The following is a 12194-nucleotide window of genomic DNA, read 5'->3' as shown; positions in this document are numbered from 1 at the left end:
GGTTGCGTACTATAAACGTTCTCTCTCAACAATCGCAAAGCAGAAGACCTTGTTGGTTTGTGATCGCCCTTGTGTATTTGTGTTCAGATCTTGGCTTATTAGACGTGTAAGAAAGGAGGAATTTCCGTGCATATATAATAAAAATAAAAACTAATGAAAATGGCTTGAAAACTTTGAGTTTTAATGATAAGAACAAAATAAAGGGTAAAATGAATAGTACCATGTTTGACTTTTTAGTGTAAAAATATAATTTTTCTTTAAAATAAACAGTACCGTTGATTTTTTGTTAAATCTTTCTATATAAAACCATATGAAACAGACTTGCGACTTCGAGGCAACCGCAAATAAACAATTCAAGTCAACTTGACTTCTTACTTTTATAAACCAAATCGCTCATCAAATTATTCATTCATTCATTCCCTCTCAAGTAATCTCATTCTCCATTTCCAAAACCTTTCAAGCTTTCAAGCTATCAGGTGATGGGGAAGTATTGCTGCTTTGAAGACGACGACGGTGGTCTTAGTCTCGCGGCACTTCTGTTGGTGATTGTCGTAGCTCTTGTCATCATGACTATTTTCTCTCCACCGCCGCGGCGTGGCGGCGTCGTTGCCTTATACCGCTGCTATTGAGTTTTGACGTCTTTGAGTTCTCGTATTTTTATCTCTCCTCTCCTCTCCTCTCCCCTCTCAGTAATTTTTCTCATTTTTTCTGCATTGAGTGCTGGTAATAATTTAATAATCATGTTTTTAATGAATCATAGTGTTGTTTAAATTTTGTTGTAAGATTTATTAAGTGATATCGGTGACAAGGTGTTGGAATTATGAGCTCTTTTCCAATTGTAACCACAGATAATAATCTTATAAATTTATGTTTATTTAGTTTCTGCCTCTCTCTCTCTCTCTCTCTCTCTCTCTCTCTCTCTCTCTCTCTCTCTCTCTCTCTCTCTCTCTCTCTCTCTCTCTCTCAATATTGAATGAATGAGGATCCTCTCTGGTTCCTCTTTGTAAGGATCTTATTGATTCTTTAATCATATCTGTTCATTGTAAATTGTATGGTCAGTTTTCGTCAGGTATTATTTGTGATTAATTTTAAATTGATTTCTGACCGCATAATATACGATTAAAAGATCTCCGAGATCCTCACAAAGAGGATCCGCGTTCAAATTGCATCACTAGTTGATGTAGTTTATTAGAAGTTTTCCTTGCATTTTGTCCTCATTATTTCGTTTTGTTTTGCCTTTAGTTTAATACGTCAACTTAGTTCGATTTTCATCTATTTTTATTCACATAAAATTCCAAGTGAAAAAGTGTTTTTTCGTATTCAATACATTTGACTAACTTGTTAATGAATTACAAAGACGAAAGTGTTACAGAAAACTTACGAACGGGCGGAAGCGAAAATCCAAATAAATTACAGGAACTATTTTGTTTATGTTTTCATGTACATATGTACAATCCCAAGCGCCAAGTTTATCTATGATTCAACTTCACAAATCAATGCTCATATGTTTATTTCACTTTTTATATTTTGGTTTAAAAAATAAAAAAATAAAAAACTTGGGAGCGCTGCTAATCAAATATATATTAACCAAATGAATGACAAATTAGTAGGCACTATTGTAAACACAGAGATATTTACAAATAATATTGTAAAAATGGAGCTGTTATCGACATTTTGAGCAATTCAGTATGCACTCCTTTCTAATAAAAAAATAAAGAAGATAGAAATGCGTGATGACTTTTTACAGTGCAAAAAACAATTTCTTTAAAAAAATTTCTTAAAAAAAAAAGAAAAGATAAACAATCCCTATATAGGAGAGATTTTTCAATGCACCGGGAATACAACCCCTTATACCAAGTGTAATAATACAATTGGTTAGAAATTAAAAAAAAAAATTCAACAAATTGTATTATTATACTTAGTATATCAGACCATGTTTTGGTCAGACTAAAAAATTTCTCCCTAGTGTCAATATTTCAAATGGTTGGTTCTAAGTTTGAAACTTTCATTGGGTTTGCTTTGCCAGGGAAACTTTCATTAAATTTCCTTAGCTGACTTTGCTTTGCCAGAGAAACTTCCTTTAAATTTCCTTAGCAGAAACTTTGCTCCTAAAAGTATGCCTATGTGTGAATCTTAAACAAAAACAAAAAACCTATGTTTGAATGCACCAATTAGTCACAGAAATCGTGTGGATTCAGTTGGTATGCATTCATTTATGAAATTGACACCTTGAACCCACTTTTATTTGTTTCCTTGGTAATGACTCAAACTGAACTGATTTTATTAATTACAAGAGAAATTTTGGATACGTAAGTAGCTTGAGTTGGTGAATAATTCACTTATTATGCACCCTAATAGAGATTGCTGATAGCAACTTGAGGTAGACATGATGTACCTTTCCAAAATAGAGCTCAATTATCTGCATAAACTGGCATAAGAAAGTTGATATTTTATTTTAAATTTGATTGACGATGAGGTGATTAGTTTAACTTCTATAAGGATATAGAAGATTTCCTGGTTTTTTAATGTGGAATAACACGTAATAATACTTATTAGGTGCTGTGGGAACATGTGTTTGTTGAGTTTCCAAATAAAGAAAATCCTATTTTGATACAATGAAGAAAATTGAGATGGTTCCACCATATAATTAATAAGAGAAACTGAAATACGATGAGTGCAAAAAAAAAAAATGACACTTTAATTTTTATTCCATAGCTTCAATGAGTTTTTTCTTCGTCTATTTATAAGAAGGAAAATTTCTAGCCTCATACTATTTTACCCTCTAGACTTTCAATTCATGCCCATGCCCCCTTAGTTGTTTAATTTTTTATTTTATTTTATTTTATTTTAAAAAATGGAGACCAGCTGGTGACTTTGTCACGACAATTCACCCTTATGAGGGTCTGAAAGACTCACAGAGTCATTTCAGCCTCTCTCTAACCATCATCGTGTGATTCATTAGCGCCAGGAATCAAATCTAGGATGTGCAATGTGAAATACGAGCTTACAATTCGTCCCCAACTACTGACCATCCCGTGGTGGTTCATGCCCCCTTAATTGTTAATGTTTTCAAATTTTTGTTAATTTCAACTGAAACAATGCATATTCAGAATCTGATGAAATAGGATGAATTGAGACGGTATTTTGTAAATACGTAATTATCTTGAATATATTAACTATTTTTCTATTTTCTGATCTCTCTATGGCACGAATGGAACATATAGGAGAGCACATAATCAAATTGAAAGTTTACTGGGCAAAGTAGAACACAACCTAAAATTCAGGCGTATTACCAAACTTTTCTCCACGAGACTGAATTGACCAAAAGGATCGATTCAACTCAAATTCAATGACCGAAAGCAACCGGTTCAATGTTAATTCCGAGGGCCGAGGCCCGTCGATAGTAAACCGGTTTGGGCCTTTAGGTTCAGTTACCAAACCAGCCCAGCCCAGCCCCCAAACAGCTCATTACTTTATAGTCACACGTCATCTTTTATATCCACCTATCATTTGGATCCTCCTACGATAGAGTTTAACCCCCAGAAACAGCCATGGAATTCCACTGAACTCCAAGTCTCCAACCACAAGCTCCTCCTCCCCCATCAGCTTTCTTCAACTCCAACCAGAAAAACAATGTCACTGTGCTTCTCCTCCCTTGTATTCAATCTCCATGCAGCAAAGAACCAAAGCTTCATAACCCGTTTATCTTCTCACTTCCCCAACCAAACCTGCAAGGTAAGCTCTGTTCCGTCTGCTTTTTCATCATCTTCTCCACTAAACTTGCCTGAAACTTTGAATTTTATAAAAGATAGATTAAAACCGATATCAGCTTCATCAAACCCAGTTGCTGAAGTCACGAATCCACCCTCGTTCCGTGGCAAAAACCCAAAAGACATCAACATTTTGGTGGTGGGTGCAACTGGGTACATTGGGAAATTTGTTGTCAAGGAGTTGGTCAGCAGAGAGTTCAATGTTATAGCCATTGCTAGGGAGAAGAGTGGAATCAGGGGTAAAGTTAGCAAGGATGAGACTTTGAGGGAGTTGAATGGTGCAAATGTGTGCTTTTCGGATGTGACTAATTTGGGTGTTTTGGAGAAATGTTTGGAAAATTTGGGGGTTTCGATTGATGTTGTTGTTTCATGCCTTGCTAGCCGTTCTGGGGGTGTGAAGGACTCTTGGAAGATCGATTACGAGGCCACGAAAAATAGTCTTGTCGCTGGTAGGAAGCGTGGGGCTTCACATTTTGTGTTGCTGTCTGCAATTTGTGTGCAGAAGCCCCTTCTTGAGTTTCAGCGTGCAAAGCTGAAATTCGAGTCGGAGTTGATCAGAGAAGCCGAGGAGGATAATGGGTTTAGTTATAGCATTGTGAGGCCGACCGCGTTTTTTAAGAGTTTGGGGGGTCAAGTTGAGTTGGTGAAAGATGGCAAGCCTTATGTAATGTTTGGGGATGGGAAGTTGTGTGCTTGCAAGCCAATCAGCGAGGCGGATTTGGCTTCATTTATTGCGGATTGCGTGTTGAGTGAGAATAAGATTAACCAGGTTTTGCCTATTGGAGGACCGGGGAAGGCGTTGACACCACTGGAGCAAGGGGAGTTGTTGTTTAGACTTGTGGGGAGGGAACCCAAGTTCCTGAAGGTGCCTATTGAAATAATGGACTGTGCTATCGGGGTTCTTGATTTCCTTGTAAAGATCTTTCCTTCAATGGTAGATACTGCTGAGTTTGGGAAAATTGGAAGGTATTATGCAGCTGAGAGTATGTTGGTTTTGGATCCTGAGACTGGAGAGTATAATGCTGAGAAAACGCTGAGTTATGGCAAAGACACGTTGGAAGAATTCTTTGAGACTGTGCTGAGGGAGGGGATAGCCGGTCAGGAATTAGGCGAACAAACGATTTTCTAAGAATTCATGCTGTCATTAGAAAGTTTGTACATTCAATTTATCAATTGGTTCAACCAGTTTTGTACAATAGTCTGCTTTCAGGTACGCAGTTTCTCATCTGTACACCAAACTGTATTTCGTATCGGTGACAAGCAAGTCTTTTTTCTACCATCGCTGCTAGATACTTAACTGATACTTCAGTTATATCAATATATCATCAGATTGGTTGTTTAAGATGATAATGTGATCACTTGTTAGATTTTGATGACTTGCATTGCAAGTTACAACCTGTAAGCACTGTTCTTCGGTTTATACTTCATTTTTCAACTGAATCTTAGTTGGTTGTGTGGGTTCCTTCCTGATATAGCGTATCCAATGCAGTTCAAAAACTCAAATGTCGTTACATACATTTGCATTCGCTTTCTTTTGCATATTGAAGAAGATGGAAATCATGTAGTAATTCATTTGTAACAGAAACTAAATTCGCACTTAGAAAACCCTTGAATGAAATGGTACAAGACGATTCAATGCCTCAGATGCAAGTAGATAACATTTACAAACCAAAAGAACCTGTAACATAAGAAATCCGAATACTAAGCTTCCAAATGGACAAGATAGATAAAGCATACCAGACAACATTTACACAATGAAGGAACCTAAACAGAAAACACTAAGATATTCAATAATACACGCAAGTGAGCGCTCACACACACTAGTTGAAGGCATCCTGTGGGTAGGATTCTAATACATTTCGTTATGTTCTTCAGTCTTCACAAACTCTACTGGCGAATTTTTTTGTGGAGGGTGAAAGTGGAGAGCCAGATCAGAAGAACCAGCAAAACTGAGGCAAACAGCGAGGTAGCGAGGGCGCCTACTATATGCTTACAGAACTTGTCGAAAACAGAGCATATCTTCTGCCACATCACATGTTCATTACCCTTGTATCCGATATATGCAACACCCCCGGCTGTGCCGGTGGCTGAGGCGACCAAACCCAGTATCAGCTGCATAATAAGGCATTTCACATACATAGTTTGTCAATATCGTGTTTCCGATGCTTGTATTGTAATTGTTGGTACAAATTAGAGAACAGAACACAACTTACTATATCAAGAAATACAAAATGGAGCAACAACTTTGGTGGGAAAATTGGCTTCCAGATGACTGAAATGGATGCTAGTGTTGTAAGAAGAGCATAGAGGCCTGCAACTGATAGAGCCACCACAAAGTATCTGAAACAAGAAACATTAAACCTTCTTTAGTTTTTTGTGATCTAATATCCACCCATTAAACACACTTATTGACATACTTTTTAATACAGGTAGTAATACAGGTGGGCCGTACCTGTATTAGGATAATGATAGTTTATGTTTGCCACATGATTGATTGTGGTTGTAGGCAAATAATGCAATGTTTTCTCCTTGTGAAAACCACAAGTGGTTGAGAAATAGATGATTTAGTTTTTTTTGGCTTTTTAGCTAAAATGGTCTCTGAGATTCGCATAACTCCTCAGTTTGGTTTCTAAGATTTAAAATCGATAGAACTGGTCTCTGAGTTTGTCCACCATCAATTATTTTGGACTTTCTGACAAAAATCTATGTTTTGGTCATTCCGTGAAAAAATATCTGTTAAGTAAGGATAAAATAACAAAAATACCCTCAATTTTTATAAAATCATTTTGACCCATTGTTTATTGAATTGAAGGTATTTTTGTCATTTTGGTTCTTATTTAACAGAGTTTTTCATCAAATGACTAAAATGATTGATGGTTGAGAAATTCAAGAATCACTTCTATTGATTTTAAATTTTAAAGACCAAAGTGAGAAGTTACGTCAATCTCAAAGACTATTTTGGCTAAAAATGTTACATTGTGGGTCCATGCTATCCCTAGGGTTATTATAAAATTGTATTGTGGGGTGAGGGAGTGAGATGCATAGGGTTCCAACTTCAACCTTGATGCCATTTAATAATTAAGCCTCGAGGAAGTGGTACAGTGGCAGTGTATTAAATCAATTATGTGATGGTAATTGAAAGCTGAAAATGAATTTAAAACAGTGTCAACTAGGCATCTCCATTTTATGTAATCCATCTCAGGAGTGTAAAAACTCTGCGCGCTCTAAGTCTAAGCAGATATTATACGGATCAGGATCCTCCCTTGAGCAAATGGAGAAGATCCTCCTGACCGGGCCCTTCGGGCCATTCAAAATTTATCCAACGGCTACAAGCAAGAGATTCCACTAAAAGTTATAATAATTATAGCCGTTGGATAAATTTTGAACGGTCCGATGAACCCGGTCAGGAGGATCCTCTCCATTTGCTCAGGAGAGGATCCTGATCCATATTATACATACATATATATATATATATATATATATATATATAAACAATAAAAAGAAAAGAGCATTAATTTTAGATTAAAGCAGATTAGGAGGCAAGGCTGAGATCATTTGTACAGTAATTAAAGAGTAAAATCAGATCTACTTTCTGAAAAATTGTTTCTTTTGCACGCATAAAGAAGATTAGATGGAATCCATGTTAAAGGAATGAAAAGTAAAGATTAACTAGATTAATTAAAAACTAATAGAGCTAACATGAAATCTTTCCACTAGTTAAGCTGGTTAAAACAAGTATGGAGATAAAAGTCGATTAATCTTAAACCTGGATTCGTCGTAATACTATTCAGAGTTGTAGAAAAAAGTTAGAAAATCGTAGGTATCATATCTGATCAGAAGACAATAACATAAAAAGGTCGTACCCAGTGCACAAGGCTCCCGCTTTACGCAGGGTCTGGGAGAGGTGAATGTCGGCTAGCCTTACCCCCATTTATGGAGAAGCTGCTCCCAAATCAGAAGACAATAACATGAAAGAAAATTTTAGTTATTCCTTGTCTATCAAGAAATTTTGTTTATCGGATTCTCCTCGAAAGTATTTGTTGAACTTTTAACAGAATTAGTGTTTCTGTGACAAAGAAGAGTAATCAAACACCTTGAAACCCTAATCTGTAAAAATATACATTATATATATATATATATATATATATCTGTGTGAGTGTTACAGTGTATACGTTATTTTACTAAATTATATGTGCATGTTTGGGTGCTTGAAGTTACTCACGTGAAGGCGGGAGAGTGATTAAACTTGGCCCGAACTGGGAAAGGACCTCGGTATACTGTTTGCTTGCTGGTGACCATGACCAACACACTTGTCAGTGATGCTGCAAACACTATGAACCTGAGAGCCACATCAACTAGAAAGAGGTAGTCGGGTTTGGGGGGAGGAGGAGGCTTGGCTTCGGGCTCCTCCTTTGATGGCGGCGGGACTTCCGGGTCAGCTGGCTTATCCTTGGTTTCCATGGAAGCTGCTGGTATCTAGTGCTCGAATAAGTTGGTTAAGCAGAAGTCCGAGTGTAGTACTTGTACGTTGTAGTAGATGGTGGTGGTGAATATATGATATTGCACTATGAACATGTATAATTATATGATGTTTGGGGCACACTAAAATGGTATAATTCCAAACTTGGTTGAAGTTTCGTTTACGCCAAGTAATTGATATGGAAAGGGTTTAGTTGGTTGGGTGTGTACCGTTTGATCATCATCTTATACACCATAGTCTTCCTTGTTTTATTTTCTCTCCTAAATGTCACTAAATAAAAGATTATTTTAGAATAATCCAGAGAAAATGATACCATTTAGTCTCTATCTCAGAGGGAAAAGATCAGAAATGGACTGGGGTAATAGGAAACTAAATAGCATTTGTTATAGGGTTATAATTTGTAAGTTCCACTACTAAATGGGTTTAGAATGCAATAGTGCTAGTTGTCACAGCTATGTCTGCTGGGGCAAGAAACATGAGACTTCTATTAGTATGTGGTCGTGCTTGTAGCTTAGAGGTTTTTAAACAACAATATTAAGAGGAGGAAAATCAAATTCAGGATTTTAGATGTAAGAGCGAATACTCTTAGCTAACTGCGTTACAAACTCCTTACATCTCCAAGTGGTTAATTAAGAACTTATACATGTGTGTGCGCGCATACTTATCTTGCACAGGAGCATGTGGTTATTCCCTCTCCCATATATGCTTGTATAACAAAAAATGGCCTTGTGAATCTGCTGAATAAAACAGCTTGCGCCGTATTTAATTCTGGTTTAAAAGGTCTGCATAGTTTTGTTATAATAGTCCAATTTAGTACCTTTGAAAACAAATAATTCTTAGTTAAGTACTTTCCAAACCCCATATGTATCGTGTAACCTTGACAAAGTACAATTGTATTCTATCATAGTTTAATTTTGTGGTTCAAAGTCACATCAAGCACACAATTTGCGTATTCTTGTCCCAATCTCTATAACTTTTTTTTTTAATGAAAGGATGATAATGAATTGAGCAAGTCGAACTACACATAAGACTTAGTCGTTGGACTACAATAGTAAAAGCCTTACTCACTAAACCCCGCACAAGACGGATAGAAAAAACCAAGACCCCAAGATTAGCCATCAACTAATGCTACTTTCTTCACGCTCAGAACTATTAAAAAGGGCTAACTCTGTGATAGAACGACCTCCATTTCCCTATCTTCGAAATTTATTAAATAAAGAAGTACGAAAATATAAGAATACAAGCGGGGGATGAAACATAAACCCGCAAAGAGAAAAACAAAGAAACATCAACAAAAACAAAAAATAAGATGAAACTCACGGTCACTAGCATAGCGACTATTGCAAAATCTGAAACAATGGGCCCCCATAATAGGACCACTGGCCGCACTAAAAGAAGCCAGGGCATCAGCAACTTGATTACCCTTAATTAATTATCAGTATTCTCTCTCCTTATCCATCCTAACCCGGATATTAGCTGTGATTATGCACTAATATGCTTAAGATATTGAATTAAGTTTAAGCTAATTAATCCTGCTTTTGTTTCTTTTTTTCTGTTTCAGATCAACCAAGCAGAATACAAATACTGATACTATGGGCGGATCTCACGTAAAACAAAGGCATATGTCTCTTTCTTTTTTTCGTTTAATTCTTTAAACAGACGCAAATGATTGGAAGAAAAAAAAATATATTAAGTATTTTGTGCTTCTCTCGCAAGAAAGTGGCCAACTTTTTCTTTTGTTCTGTAATCTGTGTACATCACCTACCATTCAAGTTCAAGTGACAGACCTTCAAGAAATTCAATGCAGTAAGATGATAAGGAAATCATTGATTGATTATAATAATATAATATTCATCTCTGGACGCACACGCCATTGTGAAGATAGGTGGATCAGTAGATATAGGACTTATCCTTTTTGTGTCTGAAAAATAGTCTACGTAGTGTCGGTTGAACGAAATGGGTGTTTATATATTATGAGTTACGTAACCATCACTTCTGCTATCACTAAATAGGTGATTATGCATCTCATGAAATTTTCTTTTCCACTTTTTTGGAATACAATTTATAGGCTTGTTCGTTCATGTTTTGGAAATTTTCCTCAATCGCTGTGGACGTCTCCAATTTAGATGCAATTAGACATGTCTATTTATCTATTTCTAATCTTGAATCGAAATGAGAGAAGATTTGGAAATGAATCTAAGAGTGTATGGTTCAACTATAAGGATCTTACTCATTTAGTGATTATAGAGATATGTATAGTAGTGGTTACCAACCCTTCATGCACTTTTGTGATAGTATGTAAGGTATTGAGAGTTACTAACTAACCCTAGACAGATTATGTAGATTTTGTAATCCGGAAATCATGGTATTTCTTTGTCAACTTTGGCTACCTTGTTGCAGCATGGGTTGCTGTGTTTTTCTTGACAGAAAAGTGTAAATCACTCCTTACTTGTGGTTGGTTTCCTCCAATTAAGGAGTATGGCAGGAGTCTAGTATTTGGTGTAATCTCCTTCAATTAGGGAGTATGGCCGGTCTCTAGGGTTAAGTCTAAAGATGGTTGTAACTAGTCCTTCTTTCTCATATATATGTGTATCCTTGTACATTCAATACTTATGAAATATACAAGAAAACTTAAACCAAACTGCAACATGGTATCAGAGCAATGTCATCCTTGACATGTCTCTACCCATTTTTTTCCGCTGTTGTTCATCTTCAAGCTCCAGTTATGGTTGAAGAAAACTCAGTAAACCTTAGAGGAGAAAACTCGCAAAGTTCTCCCTTTTTTGTTCCAGATACGTGATAAATACGAATCAACGTTTATGCTCCATTTGGTTGAATGAATTCAACTATCTCCAATGGTTTAGAGAAGTGTCTCTTGCTCTCAGTGGAAGATAGGGTTCATCAATGGAGGAGTTGAAGCACCTGAGCCTTCTACCCAAGCATATGAAGCATGGTTATGCAAAGACCAAATGGTCATGTCCCTGTTACTACCTGCAGAAAGGTTTTCCCTGGCAACGGAGCCAAATTTGTTGACGAGGATTTTACCACCTGCAAAAGTAGATAAAAACATTTAAAAATACTTGCAAGAGTACAATGTTGTCGTAGTATAGCAGCTCAAGTAAGGTCGTTTTCCACAGGGATTGAATGAATAATTTATGCTAAACCCAAATCTTAATTAATTATTTGAAACCAAAGTTTGGAAAAAGGTGATTTTATAACCTAAAATATTAAAAACGAATTTAATAAAAAATAATTAAATAAATTGGCAAAGTAAAGGAAACAAAAGAAAATAGTTTTGAAAATCTATTTAAGCACTATGGTTCCGCCATCACCTTAACAATCCTACGTAGTTCTTCTAATTATTTATGACTTACAAATGCATATTTGAAGGTTAGGTTTTCCTGAAGTATATCCTACTTGGAACCTCCAACATAGAACGTATATCTAACATGTAACCTGTCTGTGGCGTTCAGATCGAATGTGAACATGCAAGACTCATTAAGTTTTGTGAAAACCTTCTGAAAAACCATATAACCCTTAAGACATGTCGTCCATCCTAAGAAGTTGCACATATTAACCACAAGAAGCCTTAGTTAATTTCAGGGACATCCCTCCGCCAAAATTGTATCAAATTACTTTTCTAAATATCCTAATGGTGGCCAATCATCAAGACAATTAGATAGTTTAAACCGGTGATTAATAATTCAAAACTTGCATGCATAATATCATAAGCAAATTGAAAAGAAACTACATATTCTTGCTAAGGCTCATGGCTTCACCCTAGCAAACGAAAATTAGTTACAAATAACCATAAAACAAAATATTATTAAAAACATGGATAGAAAACACCTTGTAAATAAACTTGAATCCTCAAAAGCTCTCTAAAGCCAAAGTATTGCGTTTTCTCCTCCCTCTTCCTAATGGCTAAAAAGTCTTATTTATAC

At 36.1% G+C, this 12194-nt stretch overlaps 2 protein-coding genes across 2 annotated transcripts; one reads left to right on the top strand and one right to left on the bottom strand.

Moving 5' to 3' along the window:
• The first annotated feature begins 3494 nt into the window (after window positions 1-3494).
• LOC126608542 (divinyl chlorophyllide a 8-vinyl-reductase, chloroplastic-like) lies at window positions 3495-6027 on the top strand. The gene is made up of 2 exons (XM_050276490.1): window positions 3495-4980; window positions 5646-6027. Exon 1 carries the CDS (start codon window positions 3634-3636, stop codon window positions 4897-4899), a length of 1266 nt encoding a protein of 421 aa, XP_050132447.1. The 5' UTR covers window positions 3495-3633; the 3' UTR covers window positions 4900-4980; window positions 5646-6027.
• LOC126608543 (CASP-like protein 1D1) lies at window positions 5339-8341 on the bottom strand. Its single transcript, XM_050276491.1, has 3 exons — window positions 7993-8341; window positions 5984-6110; window positions 5339-5882 (listed from the first exon to the last, which is right to left on the bottom strand). Exons 1-3 carry the CDS (start codon window positions 8229-8231, stop codon window positions 5658-5660), a joined length of 591 nt encoding a protein of 196 aa, XP_050132448.1. The 5' UTR covers window positions 8232-8341; the 3' UTR covers window positions 5339-5657.
• Between the last annotated feature and the right edge of the window lie 3853 nt (window positions 8342-12194).

The sequence above is a fragment of the Malus sylvestris genome, chromosome 16 (genome assembly GCF_916048215.2).
Source record: "Malus sylvestris chromosome 16, drMalSylv7.2, whole genome shotgun sequence".
Lineage (NCBI taxonomy): Eukaryota > Viridiplantae > Streptophyta > Magnoliopsida > Rosales > Rosaceae > Malus > Malus sylvestris.
The sequence above is the reverse complement of the archived record's forward strand: the minus strand, read 5'-3'. Positions and strand labels throughout refer to the sequence as shown.